This window comes from Grampus griseus (genome assembly GCF_964374135.1).
Source record: "Grampus griseus genome assembly, chromosome: 7".
Taxonomy (NCBI): domain Eukaryota; kingdom Metazoa; phylum Chordata; class Mammalia; order Artiodactyla; family Delphinidae; genus Grampus; species Grampus griseus.
This window is the reverse complement of record NC_139001.1, coordinates 53,809,832-53,832,227: the sequence shown is the minus strand read 5'-3', so window position 1 is coordinate 53,832,227 and position 22,396 is coordinate 53,809,832. Positions and strand designations below refer to the sequence as shown.

Here is a 22,396-nt window from a genome sequence, read left to right as displayed (position 1 = left end):
AGTTACACAGTCAAGTGTACATATAGTTTTAACGTATGCTGAAAGTAATTTCCCTTGGAATGCAACATCAGTAACGTAAACACCATAAATGTATGACTATTTCTAATAAAAATGATGCAAATTGAGGTTGATGCCCCAGTAAATAAATCTATTTAAATGCATTAATGATGGTGGTTTGCCAAACTGGGTTATAAAACTTAATTTCAATCAGGACATCTTGCTCATCAGTCAATCTGAATATTAACTTACTGCAAAAACAGTTTCATGCACAATCCATATCAATGTGACCTCTCAAACGGTTACATTTATATGCAAAGTATAACCTTGAAGATGTGCTCTTAGAATCCACCATGACAAATATTTGCAGAGGCCAAAAATGCATGTGACTATCCACCATTTTTTCCTGGCCAGACTGGTTACTGAAGACTGCACGAGAGAATATCTAGAAGCATGTTAGGTCAAACCAGGTAGAAGGGCATATCAAGCAGATGTCAAGCATCTGACCAGAAGAAAGAATATGGTGAACTGGGATCACAGCCTCCAGCTGTATACTTTAGCAACTCAGAGTTATCCTATTTTGCATCTATGGTTCCTTTCTACAAAGGAAGAAAATCACATGGATGATTCTAGAAATAACATTTGCAATGCTGGCAGAAATTACTGCCACAATAAATAATGCAAATAACGATAGCTTATTTCAGTGAAGTGGCATCATCTCCTATCCAGAAGTACATGAAATCTGATTTTTAAATGTAGCGGCAGCAACATGGAGAACTTCTGCATTCCACATGAAGTCTAATGCTACTGATTTGAACTGTGGGGAATAAATGGCTGACAACTACAATGGTTATTACCATATAGTTTATCTATTAGAGCTACTGGTTTCTTTTTCATTATGTTCTGTTTTCAGTGATAAATCAGTAAAAAAAGAGATGTGGAAAATTTCAACTTTCATTAATTTTACACAAGCAGAGGTAGTCAACTTTATGATTATCTTTATATAAACATCAAAAAATTTCATTTTCCCCCAAATTTGCAAGACTGAAGATGGTAGTTTATATTCTCTGTGTGTGGACATGATCAATATATGTTTCTAAATAGCTAAACTTAAGTAATCATTTTGGCAAGAGAAATACATCTTTCCCTAAAATGTGACCTGTGAAAATAAGAGTGTAGAAACCATCACCTGATGAATATTAATGCTCTAACCAATTCACATGTAACGCTTATAAAGAAAATTGAATTGCAATGAGGTTTATTTGTTTTTAACAATAATCTCATGACCATCACCACCATCATTATAAGTATCATCATCATCTCCTTTCTCTAGTTTCTTTATTCTTTATCCAGTTGAGTTGGTCCATCATTTCAAAAATGCATGTCAATACATTAACTCCTTTGCCCCTGATGTCACATAGCAAAGCACAAATGCTGGGGGACTCCCATCACCCACGTTCTCTGGGGCCTGCACATCAACAGCCAGCCATGAATTGACAGGGTCACATAACAGGCCAGAAAGTTTCCACCATAAGTTCAAGATCAGCACTATCTAAAAAATACATCTATACTTCCATGGTAATTTCACTCTTCCAATCCCCAAAATGAAAATTTTGAATCATTTCCACTCCATTTAAACCTCTAACCCTCTTTAACCACTGCCCTCCCCATCCCCGCCTTGCCTCCAAACCTCCACCACCAAAGAGATTCCCTTTGTGTCTTACTTAAAAACAAACAAACAAAAAACAATCAAAAAAACCTAATCACTCAAGAACTACTTCATCTTCTCGATGCCTGACTTATATATACGGAGGCAACTCTGGATCATCCTACCATCTCCCTCCTGTTACAAAGGAAGAGTTCTCCCTCCTCCATTCTAAAGCTAATCCCTTCAGCTCTGCTTTGGAGTCCATTCACTTCCACCTTGTCACGAACTTGATAGTATTAATTATTCTCTCCTCCATGTTCAACTCCTCCTTCCAAACATATACTTTCCCCCTAGAATTTAAGCCTCTTAGTTTTCCATATCACAAACACAAACTAACAAAAATAAACTACACTTGACCCCAGCTGTGGGCTGAATTGTGTCCCCACACTCCCCATATGCTGAAGTCCTAACTCCCAGTGCTTTAGGATGTAACCATATTTATTTGAAGACAGGGTCTTTAAAGAGGCACTTAAATTAAAATGAGGTTATTAAAGTGAGCCCTAATCTTATATGACTGGTGTTCTTAAAAGGAGAGGAAATTTGGACACAGACAGGTATAGAGGGAAGATGATATGAAGACATAGGGAGAACGCATCAGTAAGCCAAGGAGAGAGGCCTGGAACAGATCCTTCCCTCACTGCCCTCAGGTGGAATCAACCCTGCTAACTCCTTGATCTTGGGCTTTTAGCCTCCAGAAAAATGAGGAAATACATTTCTATGGTTAAGTCCCCTAGTCTGTAGTACTTTGTTACAGCAAACCTAGCAAATTAATACACCCTCACTTCTAGGCAATGCTCTGTTTCTCGTCTTTCCTTCAGAGACAAAACTCTCAGCGAGTTCCCTACACTCCACGTCTCCTTCACCACACCTCACTTTCATTCCTGAATTCAGTCCAATGTGCTACTGGCCCTGCTACTCCATACCCTGGGATCACCAACGACCTTGATCTTGTGGATTCTTAGTGAACATGTTAAGTCTTCCTCTTTTTCAATCTTCCAGCAACATTCGACAGGGTTCCCAACTCCTCCCCTGACATGCTTTCTTCTTTTGACTTCCATGACACAGAGCTGTTCACACTTTCCTTCTTCATCTCTGGCCAATCCTCCACTGCCTTCTTTTCAGGAGTATGCTCCTCTATCTTGTCATTAAATGCTGGAGCTTCTCAAAGCTCAGTTACAAAGCCTTCTTCTCATCTACTCTCAGCTCTTTCCTTGGGAAATTCTCACCCACATCAATGCTTTAATTACCATTCATACACAGATGACAAACAAGTATGTCACCAGCCCAGACTTCTCACTTCTGGACCTGTTTGGGACTACCTTTATATATCTTATTCTTAGATGTCTCAAAGTCTCCTGAAATTCACCATGTCTAAAACCAAACTCTTGATTTTCCACACCTTTTCCATCTGCACGTAAACCCAAACCTGCCCAATTTCCCTAATTAGACAACACCATCATCCATTAAGTCTTGCAAGCCAGAAAAATGCTTCACCTCTGATATCATCTTCTTTCTCACGCTTCCTCCCTTCACTCTCCTTGGGACTTGAGTGGTTGCAATTTTACAACTATTTGTGTAGTTACTTAGCCATGCACCAAAAGGCGGGACACCCTGTCTGTTTTTACTCACCATTACATTCCACCGAGCACAATGTCACACTATTGTAGATACTCATTTCTTTAACGAGTGAGCAAATAATAAATGATACTAATAAAAACTCGTATGTGCCAAGCTAAACATTTTATTTAAATTATCTTCTTAATCTTTGTAACAGCCCTATTAAGTAGGTATTATTATTATTATTGTTATTGTTTTCCTCACTTTACTGAGGAGGAAGCTAGGGCATTGAGGAGTACACTTCCTTCCCAAGAACAAACTTGAAAGTGGCAGAAGAGAGGGGACCCAGGTTACTGGGGTACTTGTATACCACTATGCTATTTCATCTTTATGGTTTTCAAAGATACTCTCAAGCTATTTAAAGTTTACCTGAGTTTAATACAAGCTATCTTTAATTTATGAATATATTATGTAGAAAAAATTATATATAATTAACATATGCTCAGAAATCTTCAGTTTCTATGTAGTTATCATGAGATAAAGCCTAAATTCTGTTGCCTGGAATTCAAGATCTTCCATGATCCAACTCCTTCCCTCCTTTCAAGCCTTTTTCCCCATGACACCCTGATCCTCTAGTCAGGGGTCAGCAAACTACAGCTTGCAGGCCAATTCTAGCCTACCACTTGTTTTTTTTTTTTTTTTTTTTTTTTGCAGTACGCGGGCCTCTCCCGTTGCGGAGCACAGGCTCCGGACACGCAGGCTCAGCGGCCATGGCTCACGGGCCCAGCCGCTCCGCGGCATGTGGGATTTTCCCGGACCGGGGCACGAACCCGTGTCCCCTGCATCAGCAAGCGGACTCTCAACCACTGCGCCACCAGGGAAGCCCTACCACTTGTTTTTATAAATAAAGTTTTACTGAAACAGCCAAACACATTTGTTTACGTAATGACTATGCATTACAAAGGCAGTTAAATAGCCACAGGTTCAAGAAAAACTGTATGGTCCAAGAAGCCTAAACATTTACTATGTGGCCCTTTACAGAACAAGTTTTCCAACAGCTGAATTAGAATTCTAGGCTACAATCTAGTTCAATGGGAACAAATATAATAGCTTCCATTAGCTGAGTGCTGGGTTCTTTCAACAAACCTTTCAAAAGAGCTCCTGTTACCCCTGTTTTATGTAATGAAAGAAGGAAGGAAGAGAGAGAAAGAGAAGAAGGGGAATAAAGAAAGAAGGAAGTCAAACTGAGGCTCAGGTGGGTGAATAATGTGACCATAATCACACAGCAAATAAGTGGAAGAACTGGGATTCAGAGCATGCTCACTATGTTCCATGACTCAAAGGCCAAACACTTTCCCTGGTGCCTACTGCTGCCTTTTTCTTCAGTAGAACTTGGGATTTCATGTTATTGTTTATTCATGCTATTCTTTCTCCTCCACAGAATGCCAGTTCTCCTTTAAAACCTAAAGGAGGTGCCTGGTGAAATCTTACACATTCTTGGGGACAAGCTCAAGCACTACCTCTTTCCTCTAAGTCTTCCGAGATCACTTGCAACCAGGGGAATAATCCCTCCATTGAATGCCCACAGCACTTCAGTCATTCCCTTGTGACACCTAACACTTTCTCTCCCCTCTTAAGTTTCATGTAGCAAAACCCAAGTTCACCTTTATATCCTGTAGAAAAAGCACAATGCCTTCTATATAATAAGTACTTAACAAATACTTATCTAATAAATGAATGTAGATTAAAAACTTTGGGACACTTCTAATCTGGATTTTTTCTTTTTTTTTTTTTTTTTGGCGGTACGCGGGCCTCTCACTGTTGTGGCCTCTCCCGTTGCGGAGCGCAGGCTCAGCGGCCATGGCTCAGGGGCCCAGCCGCTCCGCGGCATGTGGGATCTTCCCGGACCAGGGCACAAACCCGTGTCCCCTGCATCGGCAGGCGGCCTCTCAACCACTGCGCCACCAGGGAATCCCCTAATCTGGATTTTTAAAGTGAAATATTTAAGATTTACTTCTTAATAATTCAACAGATCAAAATCCAGAATGTAGTCTAAATACAGAAATGTCTTCCTTAGTATCGATTTTTAGCATTTTTTGCCTACTTATAAAAATCAATTTTAAAAGGAACTAAAAATTCATAAGAATTAAATCTACTTGAAGTTTTCTATCAGTATCATAAATAAGGAAACAATATTATAATTACTTATATTACACATTAACATTTTGCTAGGACAGAAAAACTCTTCATAATGCCCAAATTAACAACAACAACAAAGTTATTAGAAATTTAAAATAAATCTAAGGTCAACAATAAAATGTTATTTATTACAAGAATACAGAGACCACAGGTGATGTTTCCAACAGCTAGTTATTTTTGAAATTCTGATAGAGTGAGCTGAATGCTCAATGTCATCACTGTAGAAATAATATAATTTAAACGCAAATACTAATTGTAAAAATAGTTTGAGAGTCTGGTTTGACATTTCTAAAGTTCTCTATATAATGTAAATAAGGCATAGTATAAAATCAGGTACAGAGTAGAAATTACACACACACATAAAAAAATTTAGATTTTAAAAAGAGTTTAATATGTTGGAATCAGACACCTACCTGCATCACCTTCTGTTGAATCTCTTCTAACTGTGTACGCTTACTACGTTGCCTACAAACTTCCTGGTAGCGGGTATATTGCTCTCGCAGTGAATCTAATAATTTCATAACCTGTGGCTGTGCTAGTAGTTCATCATCCATAGGAGACCACGAGACCCCTCCATCTGAGCCATTAAATCGACGCTGCTGTAATTCGGATAACAATTCATGTCCTTTAAGAAGGAAAGATACTTATAATTAATACCCATAAAGAAATATAAATCTTACTTCTCAATCTTCTCAATTCTAATCCCTTATTTTTAGAACGTATCTGCCTATGTATTTTTAGAACGTATCTGCCTATATATTTACCTACCAGGTCTTAAGTACTAAAATGCAATTTCTCAATTTATATATAAATAAATAGGAAAACTGCATGCATACATATACATATGGATATATACTATGTCGTATATCATAGCTCTATCATATACAGACAGTCCACGATTTAACGATGGTTTGATTTACAATTTTTCGACTTTATGATGGTGCATTCAGTTGAACCCGTACTTCAGATTTTGATTTTTTCTTTTTCTGGGCTAGCAATATGCAGTACGATACTCTTTTGCAATGTTGGGCAGCAGCAGTGAACTGCAACTCCTAGTCAGCCACATGATCATGAGGGTAAACACTGATATACTGACAACCATTCTGTACTCATACAACTGTTCTGTTTTTCACTTTCAGTACATTATTCAATAAATTACATGAGATATTAAACACTGTATTATAAAATAGGCTTTGTTTTAGATGATTTTGCCCAACTGTAGTCTACTGTAAGTGTTCTGAGCACGTTTAAGGTAAGCTAGGCTAGGCTATGATGTTCGGTACTTTAGGTGTATTAAATGCATTTCAACATGATATTTTCAACTTACGATGGGTTTATCAGGATGTAATCACATTGTAAGTTGAGGAAGATCTGTGTCATATATACTATATATGCCACACTACATAGTAAGTATATAGTATATATGGCATATATATTTTCTAGACCTAATTATCTTTCTATCTATCACATTCTTGTTATTGGTGGATTCACTCCTCAGGACATTGTGCCAACCATTTCTCTGTAGAGTACAATTATAATCTGGGATTTCTGTCTGATGGTACTAATTAGTATGTTTTGTCTGATAGTACTAATCAATACTAAGCATTATGTTGTAGGATTTCACTATTAATCCATAACCTTAATCATAGCACCTAAAAGAAATGTTGGTGTGTAACAAATGTATGATTAAAGGGAGAAAGTCTTTACTACTGGTACAAAATAACATTTAAGTAATCTCTATTTATATAAATTTCTACAACATATTAACTGTGAATCGTGAGGGGCCACACTAATGTAAGAACTGCACTCAATGTTATTTGATTACAGCAAACTCATGGAGAAAATCACTCATGCACAAGAAGTTAAAATTATAGAATGTGCAACATCTAAAGCTGTAAGTATAACATTAACAATTTTACAAGATGACGCTGGTCAGACCACTGATGTCCAATTTCAAGATGACTGTCAGAGCTGACTATGCTGTTTCTGCATGTAGCCCCCTCCCTCCGTCTGTAATAGCTCCTGCCCACTGATCATCAGTCGGGGAGGAGGGAGTTGGCCTTTGAACAGGAGTCTGCCCTACATCTCAGTTGCTGGCATCCAAAACAAAGAAAACTATCCTGTCCATCAAAAAAGAAAAAAAAATTTTTTTTTAAGTGAATAAATTGCAAATTGTTTTTCCAGGATAATACTATTCCAATTATCATTAAGGAACCCAAAATATGCAGACATTTAAATTCTCTTCTCTTCAGCTCTATTCAAGAAAATGTCCTAAACTTAAATGGCTTTAAATAATAGAAACAGTTTTTATTATGATTTGGAGGTATTTCCAATTTCTGAAGAATATCCAAGATTGTTTTAAACGTCCCCATTTTATACTCTTTCTACTTTAAGAGTCAATAGCATATTAAAAAGGACTTAGTGACGTATACAGATAATTCTAAAATACAAATGTAACAAGTTTCTGAATTCAATGGCTTAAGCAGTTTTTAAAACAAATATAAACATGGAACTAAGTTTTGAATCTAAAGCAATATTTTTACTGACAGTCTCTTGTACCTTCTAAACATGCAGTAATTCACAGATTACAATTATTTCTTTGTTCTTTCAGGAAGTAAGATCTAAATCGTACTGAAAAAACTCGGGAAAACTGAATCGATACAACGAAGATATTCAGAATTTATTTCTTTACTCTTTGTTATACTCTATAATTGGAAGGACACCTGTTTTGAAGACTTATGGAAAGTCTTTCTATATATATACACACACACATTCATATTCTTTTTTTTTTTTGCTGTACGCGGGCCTCTCACTGCTGTGGCCTCTCCCGTTGCGGAGCACAGGCTCCAGACGCGCAGGCTCAGCGGCCATGGCCCACGGGCCCAGCCGCTCCGCGGCATGTGGGATCCTCCCAGACTGGGGCACGAACCCGTGTCCCCCACATCGGCAGGCAGACTCCCAACCACTGTGCCACCAGGGAAGCCCACATTCATATTCTTTATATATATAGTTCCATAAAAGTCATTAAGATCAGAATATATATATTTTTTCTTCTTTGATGACTGTTACCTTCAATGTGCTCCTTGTGGATACCATTTACATTAGAGAAGCAGAACCACATAATGATTTCAAAGACCATACTTCGAAACCAAACTGCCTTGGTTAAAGTCTCAAATCTAGCATTACTAGTTGTGTAATCTGCCCAAGTTACTAAACCTTTTAATGCCTCAGTTTCCCCATCTTAACATTGGGGTGACAACAGTACCTACTTCAGTGGGTTGTAGTGAAGCATAAATGAGTTAGCATACATAAAGTGCTTAGAATAGTACCTGCTATGCAGTAGGATTAGAACTATGCCCTATTAGAAAAATATATTAGAAATAAAATTAAGGTATTTTCATTTAAAAGAATTCTAATGTGTTCTCTAGAATCTGTGAAACTACTACTAAAGCTATTGGGGCTGGAATATACAAACCATGCAGCACTGAACACACACTACGTGAAAGGCCATTGCAAGGTGGTAAGTGTTTTTACACAGATGATTGTAAAACAGTACAACTAGTGGCTTTGGATTTAGACCTTTTTTTAGTGCTATGGTGGTAGAACTTAATAGTTATTTGATCTTGAACAAGTTTTTTAATATCTCTAAGCCTTGGCTTCCTCAAGTAGAGAAAATAATACTAATTATCTCAAGGAGTACTTAGAAGAATGAAATATGAAAATACATAAAAGTACAATGCTAGAAACAATGCATATTCAATAATCCTCATAGCAAACCCATCAAATAGAAATTTTTATCTTCATGTCATAAAGAAATAAATTCAAATATTTCAAGATAATTGATCATTATTAATAATTTTTAATATTGTAGAGTTTATTAACACACTCTTAGGCTAAACCAAAGAGCAGTTTGAAACACTTCTCCTTCAGTTTCTACAACATAATACATACTCAAATCAATGTTTATTTCATGAGCCAATTAATGTATGGTTGGTTTAATGGATTATGATTATCACTGATAAATATGTTTTTTCATCTTACCTGTCTGAAGAACAGTTTCAGGATCAACTGATGGAAGAAAGTTTAAATCCACAGACCTGGCAAGCACCAAAAGAGTATTTTTTTTTAACTATATGTATTTCTATTTCTATAACTTAAAAAAATCCTTTACATATACTTACCAAAACAGGGGCCTACAAATATGAAAATATGAAGCATACTGTCCTACCAGGCTAATTTCTCTTAAGCATCAGGAACCCATTAAAGATAATTAAACACTAGTAGCCAAAAAAATATCTATGTGATAAAAAACAAAATATACTACTTGGAAAAATATAATTTATCATTATTAACTACAGTATTATTTCAAGTATATCAAAGGAATCCATTTTATTACTTTTCCACTGGATATCTGCTTCAAACTGAAATTTGTCACTATATAATAATCCAGAAACGTTAACATTAAAATCGTGTGCAGCCATCCTCCAATCCAAAGTTTACCTATCTATAGCAATCTTGATATTCATATGTATGTGTACCCTAGCAGATGTACACTCTTTATGTACTAATTATGTTTCATTTGCAGCTGGACTATGGGCTTTATTTTCTTAAACATATATGGAAAGTGGAGAAGATGAAGGAAAGATAGAGTACCTGGCAAATCAAAGCCTAGGGCCTTGCTACTGTAACTGACAGGTCTTGCTCTATACATTTCACTTTTGTCAACTGATCTAGGCCTTCACCTCTTGTATAGCCCAGATGTTTCCTGAGGACTGACATAAAGAAGGTGATGAAAATTTGCAAGAGGGACTTCATTGTGTGGGGTTTAAAAGAGACTAAGTAATAACACTTGAGTTTCTTAGGGAGGGATTGGCAAATACAAGATTTCACTTGACACTTCATGTAGTCACACAAACCATCGTTTCCCAGTGTTTCCCAAAACACTGAATGAGATACTACTGAGTAGAGAAGATGGGGTTCCACTGTCATGTAAGTACGGGAAATTTTAAGAAAGCAATTAAACAGGTTTCTTTACTGCAACACTTTCTCAGAACATGTAATCTGTAAATGTTTACAGTCATTCCCAGAGAAGGAAACATAGTAAACAGCATTAAACTCTATGACCATGAACTCATTTTCTACCAGTACCCTCTTAGGATGTCTTTCCTGGAGAACATGATTTTGAGAAACACCAGATTTACTCTGCTGGACTACTCAGAAAGCAAGAGGTTTGGCAAATTTTTGTCAAGTAACTTGAGTGATATTTTCAATTCCATAGTATATAAGTATGTGTGTGTGATGTCTATACACACACTCACATATTTACATATATGTAAAATTGTTATTTACATTTTTATATGGCGTCTACCTATAAGATAGTAATGTTCCTAAATGTTTGTTGTAACTTTAGATTTATATTCAAACCATTTGTTTTCATATTTTTACTTTATTTTAAATCAAGATTTGGTGTTAAACTATGATCTTCTCACATCCCTCCTATATCATTATCTCAGTCAACTGGTCTGCGACTATATTTGGATTCATGGAATAACAAGATGCATTCTATCAAGGTTCCATTGTATTTTCAAGGTCAGATTCAAAAGAGATAGACAAGGATGAGTGCTGATCCTTTCAAATTTCCTAATGAAAAATTACTGCCTAGTGACTACTTTGTTACTGAGGATTAATTTGCTTCCTACAGTACTTTTTACCTGGGGAGAGGAAATTGGTCTGAAAACTGTTGAGGTTGAAAAGTTCAATGGAAATCTGTAAAATGATAAATCTAGGTAGTTACAATTAGATCCAGTGTCATAAAATACTAAATTCCTGAAGTTAAACTCATGAATATCACATATTTTACAAGGATGTAGGAGTTCCACAAGATAGGCATTTAAGTGCTAACATATGTAAATAAGGTTATAATGATTTTATTTCAAGCTGCAACCTTTTCCATATTCTTTACAAGCAAAGTAAAACTCTAAAAAGGCAGAAAATTGTTTCCTTCTGAAAACATGTTCTTGCAAAATAATTATTTTACACAGTGTCAGGAAAAGGTAAATATATTATTATTCAACAAAATTAAAAGTCTTCTGTAAAGAAACCTGGATTCAAATCAATAAATTTTATATGTAAAGCAAATTCTCAAGTATTAAAAAATAAATTTAATACAACTTTTATAGGCCAAGTTTGATTGAATGGAGGCTTGCTTACATTAGTTCTCTTGGCTTGCATTAACAACAGAGGTTATCTTTTAACACACTAATTATAGCTTTGCAAAGGTGTAATTGTAGGACACTAGACACTTACCTTTCTTTCTCTTGCTGATTTCCTTTATCACTTCCATTGTTAATCAAAGCAAGTTCATCTAATAATGATGTAGATTCCTTTGTAAACTTCTCAAAAACCTAAAGTATGAGATTTTATTAACATGTTAAGGATGATCTTAAAAGTTGATATGTACATAAGGATTTTCAACTAAGAGCAACAGAATTAGTCAAGCAGGATTCTGGTTCCCTCTCTGGACCTCATTTAGTACACTTTAATCACCAGACCACACAGCATAGACAATGCAGACAATGAAGACAAAATTAAAACAATGAAGACAAAACTGCTTCCTAAAACAATGAATAGTTTTAATGGATAAAGAATTTTTTTAATTTAAACACATTAAGAAATTATTTTTATTCCTGATACAAGTTTATATTTATTCCTATTCCCTTGAGAAATATGTGTACCAACAACAGTTTTAACTACATGAACATTATTCAGACCAGTTCTAACCCTCTAATTCCAGTTAAAGAACTTTTCTTTATGTTATTCTATTAATCATTCTGGTTGCATGTTAATACTTAAGAAGTTTTATATATAAGCATGTAGCATAAAAATCAATTAGTTATAATCTTAACATGATTTCTTAAAATATTTCAAAAAAGGGATTTGGGCAACTCTGCTTAGAATAAAATAGACACTCATTGATTTTATATCATTGTTCAAATATGGTGAAAACAGAACTGGTTACCCATTCTCAAATATCCAAAAGTTCATTATTCTTAAAAAAAAATTAGCATATAATCTAATGTGAGCAAATTTTAAGTTTTTTATTTTAGTCCCTGGCAGTTCAATTAAACAATACTACATTATACAGAGTGGCAAATTTCCAAAGTCTGCCCCGAAAAAGAAGATATATTTTCAGAAATGAAAACCTTAACCTGTCAAACTGCTTTTCAACTCATATTGCTGTCTAAATATCCTCTCTGAAAATGGTGTATCAAGGGCAGACAGAAGAAACAAGAAGAAAACAATCCTGAAGCCTGTGGAATGAAAACCACATTCACAGAAAGACACACAAAAGGACATGCAGAGGACTATGTACCAGATGACGGAACAAGATAAAACCCCAGAAAAACAACTAAATAAAGTGGAGATAGGCAACCTTCCAGAAAAAGAATTCAGAATAATAATAGTAAAGATGATCTAGGACCTCGGAAAAAGAACACAGGCAAAGATCGAGAAGATGCAAGAAAGGTTTAACAAAGACCTAGAAGAATTAAAGAACAAACAAACAGATGCACAACACAATAACTGAAATGAAAAATACACTGGAAGGAATCAATAGCAGAATAACTGATGCAGAAGAACAAATAAGCAACCTGGAAGACAGAAAAGTGGAATTTACTGCCACAGAACAGAATAAAGAAAAAAGAATTAAAAGAAATGAAGACAGCCTAAGAGACCTCTGGGACAAAATTAAATGCACCTACATTCATTCAAATGCATTACAGTCTCCCAGAAGAAGAAGAGACAGAAAGGAACCGAGAAAATATTTAAAGAGATTACAGTCCAAAACTTCCCTAATATGGGAAAGGAAATAGCTACCCAAGTCCAGGAAGTGCAGAGAGTCTCAGGCAGGATAAACCCAAGGAGAAACACGCCAAGACACACAGTAATCAAATTGACAAAAATTAAAGACAAAGAATTATTAAAAGCAACAAGGGGAGAGATATGGGAACATATGTATATGTATAACTGATTCACTTTGTTATAAAGCAGAAACTAACACACCATTGTAAAGCAATTGTACCCCAATAAAGACGTTTTAAAAAAAAAAAGCAACAAGGGAAAAACAACAAAGAACATATAAGGGAACTCCAATAAGGTTAACAGCTGATTTCTCAGCAGAAACTCTACAAGCCAGAAGGGAGTGGCATGATATATTTAAAGTGATGAAAAGTAAGAACCTACAACCAAGATTACTCTACCCAGCAAGGATCTCATTCAGATTCAACAGAGACATCAAAAGCTTTATAGACAAGCAAAAGCTAAGAGAATTCAGCACTACCAAACCAGCTCTACAACAGATGCTAAAGGAACTTCTCTAAGTGGGAAACATAAGAGAAGAAAAGGACCTACAAAGACAAACCCAAAACAAATAAGAAAATGGTAATAGGAACATGCATATCAATACTTACCTTAAATGTGAATGGATTAAAAGCTCCAACCAAAAGACACAGGCTCACTGAATGGATACAAAAACAAGACGCATATATACGTTGTCTACAAGAGATCCACTTTAGATCTAGGGACACATACAGACAGAAAGTGAGGGGATGGAAAAAGATATTCCATGCAAATGGAAATCAAAAGAAAGCTGGAATAGCAATACTCAGATAAAATAGACTTTAAAATAAAGAGTCTTACAAGAGACAAGGAAGAACACTACAAAATGATAAAGGGATCAATCCAAAAAGTTATAACAATTCTAAATATATATGCACCCAACACAGGAGCATATCAATACATAAGGCAAATGCTAACAGCTATAAAAGAGGAAATCGACAGTAACACAATAATAGTGGGGGACTTTAACACCTCACTTACACCAGTGGACAGATCATCCAGACAGAAAATTAATAAGGAAACAAAAGCTTTAAATGACACAATAGACCAGATATATTTAATTGATATTTATAGGACATTCCATCTGAAAACAGCAGATTACACTTTTTTCTCAAGTGCCCACAGAACATTCTCAATGATAGATCACATCTTGGATCACAAATCAAGCCTCGGTAAATTTAAGAAAATTGAAATCATACCAAGCATCTTTTCTGACCACAATGCTATGAGATTAGAAATAAATTACAGGGAAAAAAAAGTAAAAAATACAACGCATGGAGGCTAAACAATACCTTACTAAATAACCAATAGATCACTGAATAAATCAAAGAAGAAATAAAAAAAAAACCTAGAGACAAACGACAACAAAAACACGACGATCCAAAACCTATGGGATGCAGCAAAAGCAGTTCTAAAAGGGAAATTCATAGCAACACAATCCTACCTCAAGAAACAAGAAAAATCTCAAATAAACAATCTAACCTTACACCTAAATGAACTAGAGAAGAACAAAAAAAACCCAAAGCTAGTAGAAGGAAAGAAACCATAAAGATGAGAGCAGAAATAAATGAAAAAGAAATGAAGGAAACAATAGCAAAGATCAACTAAAACCTGGTTCTTTGAGAAGATAAACAAAACTGATAAAACTTTAGCCAGACTCATCAAGAAAAAGAGGGAGAGGATTCAAACCAATAATATTAAAATGAAAAAGGAGAAGTTGCAACAGACACCTCAGAAATACAAAGCATCATAAGAGACTACTACAAGCAACACTGTGCCAGTAAAATGGACAACCTGGAAGAAATGGACAGATTCTTACAAAGGTAGAAACTTCCAAGACAAAACCAGGAAGAAATAGAAAATATGAACAGACTAATCACAAGTAATGATATTGAAACTGTGATGAAAAATCTTCCAACAAACAAAAGTCCAAGACCAGATGGCTTCACAGGTGAATTCTATCAAACATTTAGAGAAGAGCTAACACCCATCCTTGTCAAACGCTTCCAGAAAATTGCAGAGGAAGGAACACTCCCAAATTCATTTTATGAGGCCACCATCACCCTGATACCAAAACCAGACAAAGATACTACAAAAAAAGAAAACTACAGACCAATATCACTGATGAATACAGATGCAAAAATCAACAAAATACTAGCAAACAGACTCCAACAACACTTTAAAGGATCAAACACCATGACCAAGTGGGATTTATCCCAGGGATGCAAGGATTCTTCAATATATGCAAATCAATCAATGTGATATACCATATTAAAAAACTGAAGAATAAAAACCATATGATCATCTCAACAGATGCAGAAAAAGCTTCTGACAAAATTCAACACCCATTTATGATAAAAAAACTCTCCAGAAAGCGTGCAGAGAAGGAACCTACCTCAACATAATAAAGGCCAGATATGACAAACCCACAGCAAACAGCATTCTCAATGGTGAAAAATGAAACCATTTCCTCTAAGATCAGGAACAAGACAAGGATGTCTACAAGGATGTCCACTCTCACCACTATTATTCAACATAGTTTTGGAAGTCCTAGCCACAGCAGAGAAGAAAAAGAAATAACAGGAATACAAATTGGAAAAGAAGAAGTAAAACTGTCACTGTTTGCAGATGATATGATACTATACATAGAGAATCCTAAAGATGCCACCAGAAAACTCTTAGAGCTAATCAATGAATTTGGTAGTTGCAGGATACAAAATTAATGCACAGAAATTTCTTGCATTCCTATACACTAACAATGAAAGATCAGAAAGAGAAATTAAGGAAACAATCCCATTCACCACTGCAAAAAAAGAATAAAATACCTAGGAATAAACCAAGGAGGTAAAAGACCTATGCTCAGAAAACTATAAGACACTGATGAAAGAAATCAAAGATAACACAGATAGATGGAGAGATATACCATGTTCTTGGATTGGAAGAATGAATACTGTGAAAATGACTACACTACCGAAAGCAATCTACCGATTGAATGCAATCCCTATCAAATTACCAATGGCATTTTGTACAGAACTAGAACAAAAAATCTTAAAATCTGTAAGGAGACACAAAAGACCCTGAATAGCCAAAGCAATCTTGAGAGAAAAAAACAGAGCTGGAGGAATCAGACTCCCTGACTTCAGACTATACTACAAAGCGACAGTAATCAAGACAATATGGTACTGGCACAAAAAAAGAAATACAGATCAATAGAACAGGATAGAAAGACCAGAAATAAAACCACACACCTATGGTCAACTAATCTATGACAAAGGAGGCAAGGATATACAATGGAGAAAAGACAGACTCTTCAATAAGTGGTGCTGGGAAAACTGGACAGCTATATGTCAAAGAATAAAATTAGAACACTCCCTAACACCATATACAAAAATAAACTCAAAATGGATCAAAGACCTAAATGTAAGCCCAGCCACTGTAAAACTCTTAGAGAGGAAAACATAGGAAGAACACTCTTTGACATAAACCACAGCAAGACCTTTTTTGACCCACCCCTAGAGTAATGGAAATAAAAACAAAAATAAACAAATGGGACCTAATGAAACTTAAAAGCTTTTGCAGAGCAAAGGAAACCATAAACAAGATGAAAAGACAACCATCAGAATGTGAGAAAATATTTACAAACAAATCAATGGACAAAGGATTAATCTCCAAAATATAGAAAAAGCTCATACAACTCAATATTAAGAAAACAAACAACCAATCAAAAAATGGACAGAAGACCTAAATAGACGTTTCTCCAAAGAAGATATACAGATGGCCAACAGGCACATGAAAAGCTGCTCAGCATCATTAATTATCAGAGAAATGTGAATCAAAACTACAATGAGGTATCACCTCACACCAGTTTGAATGGACATCATCAGTAAATCTAGAAACAACAAATGCTGGAGAGGGTGTGGAGAAAAGAGAACCCTCTTGCACTGTTGGTGGGAATGTAAATTGATACAGCCACTATGGACAACAGCATGGAGGTTCCTTAAAAAACTAAAAACAGAATTAACATATGACCCAGCAATCCCACTACTGGGCACATACCCTGAGAAAACCATAATTCAAAAGTAGTCATGTACCACAATGTTCACTGCAGCACTATTTACAATAGCCAGGACAAGGAAGCAACCTAAATGCTCATTAACAGATGAATGGATAAAGAAGATGTGGCACATGTATACAACGGAGTATTACTCAGCCATGAAAAGGAACGAAGCTGGGTCATTTGTAGAGACGTGGATGGACCTGGAGACTGTCATACACAATGAAATACGTCAGAAAGAGAAAAACAAATATTGTATATTAACGCATATATGTGGAATCTAGAAAAATGGTACAAATGAACTGGTTTGCAAGGCAGAAATAGAGACACAGATGTAGAGAACAAACGTATGGACACCGACGGGGGAAAGCGGGGGGTGGGGTTGTGGTGGGATGAACTGCAAGATTGGGATTGACATATATACACTAATATGTATAAAATAGATAACTAATAAGAACCTGCTGTATAAAAAAAATTTGGTGTATCAACTAGATTACCTCTCAGGAAATTATGCTGCTGTTATTCAACTCAAAAGATTTACAACTTTGACTATAATACTGCTACTAATGACAACAGTAATAGCTAATATTTGTGAGTCTGACTCCAGAGTATATGCCTTCAAGCATTATGCTATCATATGGTATGCATTATATTTCTTTAGTTTTGTAAAAAGTAAACAGTCTACCTTTCAGTTGATTAAAATTAAAAAGCTATCAAAATATGTCTTATTTATATATAATAACATGTTTCTCATTGTAATATACCAACCAGCCTCTTATTTAACCAGTCCATATGATCATAGGTGAGACTCCCACCAAAATCTTCTGTTAACTGGCATGGTTCTATATAACGAGTCAGTTTATTGGCAGACACTAAAATAACCTAGAAAGGTAAAAAGAAAGAAAAAAAAAAAACTTAGTCACTATTAATGTCCATGAAAAGTGATGAGGAGGTAAAACTGATTAGCATATGCAATACTATTTCCAACATGATGAAATATTACATAGATATTTATTTAAATAATACAACAGCATTTAAAATCAATTCAATAAATTGTGGCTGTTAAGAAATAAGCTATCACAAACCATTTATAATAACACATTATAAAAAACAAGAGACGTTAGTAGCTCAGATGAAATATTTTCAAATCTTATCAATATGAATAATTTCTTGGTAGTAAAAATCAATCCCTTTAGTACAAAGATGTATTCGTCAAAGAATTTTCACATGGTCTTAAAATTAGCTAGGTACACTACAATAATAAGTACAAATGAATAATAAATCTGGAAATCAAAAAATGATATACTTTTCTAACATGAAATTTCTCTATCATTCCTTTGATTATATATTAACAAAACATATCCTCTAATAGTAGAGTAAAACTCAGGATAACATATACTAATATTTAATTTGAAAAACAGAACTAGAAAGTAGGGAGAAGTTCAGAGAATTCATAAACTTGAAACTTACCTGTTAAAATGATACTCTTTAAACTTTAAAAGATTTCAAATACAAATTACAAAATGAACAAAGATACCATTTTAGCACTAAATAAAACTTCAATGAAGATATACATGAGTATTAAAAAAATACATATGTGGGAGAAAGATATTCAAATGGTAGTGTTAATGCAAAAGACTTGATAAGAAAAATAACGTGTCCAACTGGAAAGAGCACCATTCCCACCCTAAACAACAACAAAGCCCAGATAATCTACAAAATTAAAACTTTTCTGAAACTCCTCAGAGAGCTGAGGTCACAGAAAAACCAACTAGTCTGAATATGCAGAGAAGACAGGCACCATAGAGAGAGCGGTAGAAGGGGTGACTATCAAATGTGAGGAGCAAATCTTTGGGGATGATGCAACTATTCTGTATCTTAACTGTGATGAAGGATTTATGACTATATCTGTTTGTCAAATCTCAAAATTGTAGGCTAAAAAAGGAATTTTACTGTATGTAAATTATACCTTGATAAACTTAACTTTAAAAAAAAGGGGAGGAATAAACTCAACAACATAAGGAGGACTTGTGAAAGAACTACCAGGAAAAGAAAGAAGGAAAAGAAAAATTCAGAAACATACCCAATATGCAAAACTAGGTATATCCATACTATATATGAAGTTGTAATGTAAACAGTAAATAAGGGGAAATAACCAAGACTACAAAATGCTTTGCTAAAAGGGTGGAAGGGGAGTCACCTTAGGAAGATAACAAAAACATGGTATCAAAAGTTCATAAAAGGGGACTTCCCTGGTGGCAAAGTGGTTAAGAATCCACTGCCAACGCAGAGGACACGGGTTCAACCCCTGGTCCAGGAAGATCCCACGTGCCGTGGAGCAACTAAGCCTGTGCACCACAACTACTGAGCCTGCGCTCTAGAGCCCATGAGCCACAACTACTGAAGCCAGTGCGCCTAGAGCCCATGCTCTGCAACAAGAGAAGCCATCTCAATGAGAAGCCCACGCACTGCAATGAAGAGTAGGCCCCACTCAATGCAACTAGAGAAAGCCCACACGCAGCAAAAAAGACCCAATGCAACCAAAAATAAATAAAAAAAAAATAAAATAAAAAATTTTTTAAAGTTCATAAAACTATCAGAGAAAAATAAATCCTGTCATAATTAGGGTTTATAACAAATTGCTATTGATAACAACACATTAAATGCCTTGGATGCTTATGTTAGAAAAGAAAGGCTAATGAATAATGAGCTAAGTGACCTACCTAAGAAGTTGGGGGGCAGGGAGTGGGAGGAGAACAACAGAATACATCCAAAGAAAAGAGAAGGAAGGGGAGAAATTAAGAAATTAATAAAGCCAAAAGTTGTTCCTTGAAAAGACTAAAATGAAATCAACAAAGTTCTGATAACGTAAAGCAAGAAGAAAAGGAAAGTACACTTAAATAACACTAAGAATTAAAAGAACATGGCTACATAGACAGCAGTGATTTAAAAGATACAGATGGACACAGGACATGCTTTTGTCAATAACTATGCAAATTTAGAAGAAATGGACAAATTCCTATAAAAAAAGTAATTTATCAAAACTGACATAAAAAAACCCCAGAACACCTATAATCGATGAGGTGAAGTGAATCACTAGATTCTTTTCATTTTCAGTGATCATACTGTTAGTGGTAGTTTTAGCATTGCTATTCAGAGATCACTTGATGAAAAAGACAGCAAATGATTAATATGCGTTATTCTTATTCTCCTAACCCTCATGTCCTTGAGAAAACAGAATTCTTGAGAGGGAAGACAGGAAAGGGAAAAAGTTACCCTATGGTCTTCAATTTGAATTGGAAGTATCAGATTAAACTCATGATGTATTTCATTTTAAATAAAAACATGCACACTCACATAATATAAATTTTCTAGTTCTGTCCACTGCAACGTTTAGAAATAATGACAAAGGCATTCTGTAGAAATGCACACTCCTAGCATCCCAGATTGTTGTCTTCAAACACTGTTTCCCCCTAAACGTAATCAAAGTTCCTTGGAGAAATGGCCAGTTCTAGATCTGGGGCTGGAAATACACATGGTGACCTTGTAACATCTTCCCACTCAAATATCAAGAAAGCCATCCAAAACTTTTAGGGTTGTGCCAAAAGGTCCGGAAAAGGCTTCCACTGGCCAAATAAGTAACAATTTGCTTATCAATTCAAATTCTTTAATAAACTAAAGGATCTAGGCATTGAACATCAATGGCTGCCAATATCATAAAAAAAGAAGGCTACGAGCCTCATGATCAAGGAAACATCATCACCAATGAACAGCCCTGGAAAAAGAAATTCAGGTCTTAATCTAATCAACTGTTTGAATCCAACTATGAATTCACGGAAATACAGAGATGCAAAAGAGGAGAATGATATGTTAAACTATACCACGTGGATGCTCACTGAAACAAAAAATCCTGTAAAACACATATCCTGGTCTCCCCAAGGAAAAAAAAAATTGTGTAAGAAAAGAGAAAGAGAAATTGAGATTAAAAAGCTTAATTTAATGGACTAACTCAAAATTCCACAACCAATAATAAGAGAATTACATATTCTTTTTAAGCAAACAAGAAATATTTTAAAACTTGAGTGTATATTAGGTCATAAGGAAAACCTTGGTACATTTCAAAGGAAATAACTTCTAACGTTCTATCACCACAATGAAATTAAGTTAGAAATCAATAACCAATCAAATCAGAAATCATTAACAAGATTTTAACACCTATCCATTTGGAAAGGCATCTCAAACCAAGCACAATATCTGGACAGTATCAGGATCCTAATTCAAAGAAATAAATCAATCTGTGTGCATTCACAATTTATGTATAAATTTATGAATAAATTTTAAAATATATTATTTATACAGAATATTTTTATATATTACTAAATCCTTTTATAACATTCATCAAATTTGATACCAACTGGCTCTTTGATATTAAGGAACTGTTTATTTTAAGGCATGTTAATGGTCTTGGGCTATATTTTTTAAAAAAGAGTCTGCAGATATTCAAATGTCTTAAATTTCCTTCACTATAACATCCCCAGCCTTCCTTGGGTGAAGTGGATAGGGGTAAGGATGGGGCAGGTGGCCCATGGGTTGACAGTTGTTGGAACTGGGTATAGGGATACATGGAGTTAACTATAATATTCTGTTTACTTTTTGATGTGTTCATAACTCCTTATAATAAAAATACTAAAAAACTAAAACACATATAAATCTCTTTTAAAAAAACCTTCCCAGAAAGAAAATACCAGGTCCAGCCAATTTACAAGTGAGTTTTAAAAATTAAAGAAAGGATCAATCAAGATGGCCAAGGAGGAGTACGTGGAACTCACTTCCTCCTCATGAACACATCAAAAGTACATCTATATGTGAAACAATTCTCACTGAAGATGAACTGGAAACTGGCAGAAAGACTCCCATACAAGAAAGGCTATAAGATCCACATGGAATCAGGTAGGAAGGGAAAAGACATAATAAGGTCGGGAGCT

The 22,396-nt window shown here is 35.2% G+C and overlaps 1 protein-coding gene across 3 annotated transcripts in view; it reads right to left on the bottom strand.

Annotated features, from left to right (window-relative positions):
- SESTD1 (SEC14 and spectrin domain containing 1) overlaps positions 1-22,396 on the bottom strand; it is a 136,535-nt gene that overhangs the window by 27,218 nt on the left and 86,921 nt on the right. For all 3 annotated transcript variants that reach the window (XM_082658937.1, XM_082658938.1, XM_082658939.1), the window contains 4 exons: positions 18,180-18,293; positions 11,768-11,865; positions 9,503-9,558; positions 5,875-6,086 (listed from right to left, as the gene is read on the bottom strand). In XM_082658937.1, the coding sequence (XP_082515063.1) occupies positions 5,875-6,086; positions 9,503-9,558; positions 11,768-11,865; positions 18,180-18,293 (480 nt within the window). The remainder of the gene's footprint in view (positions 1-5,874; positions 6,087-9,502; positions 9,559-11,767; positions 11,866-18,179; positions 18,294-22,396) is intronic.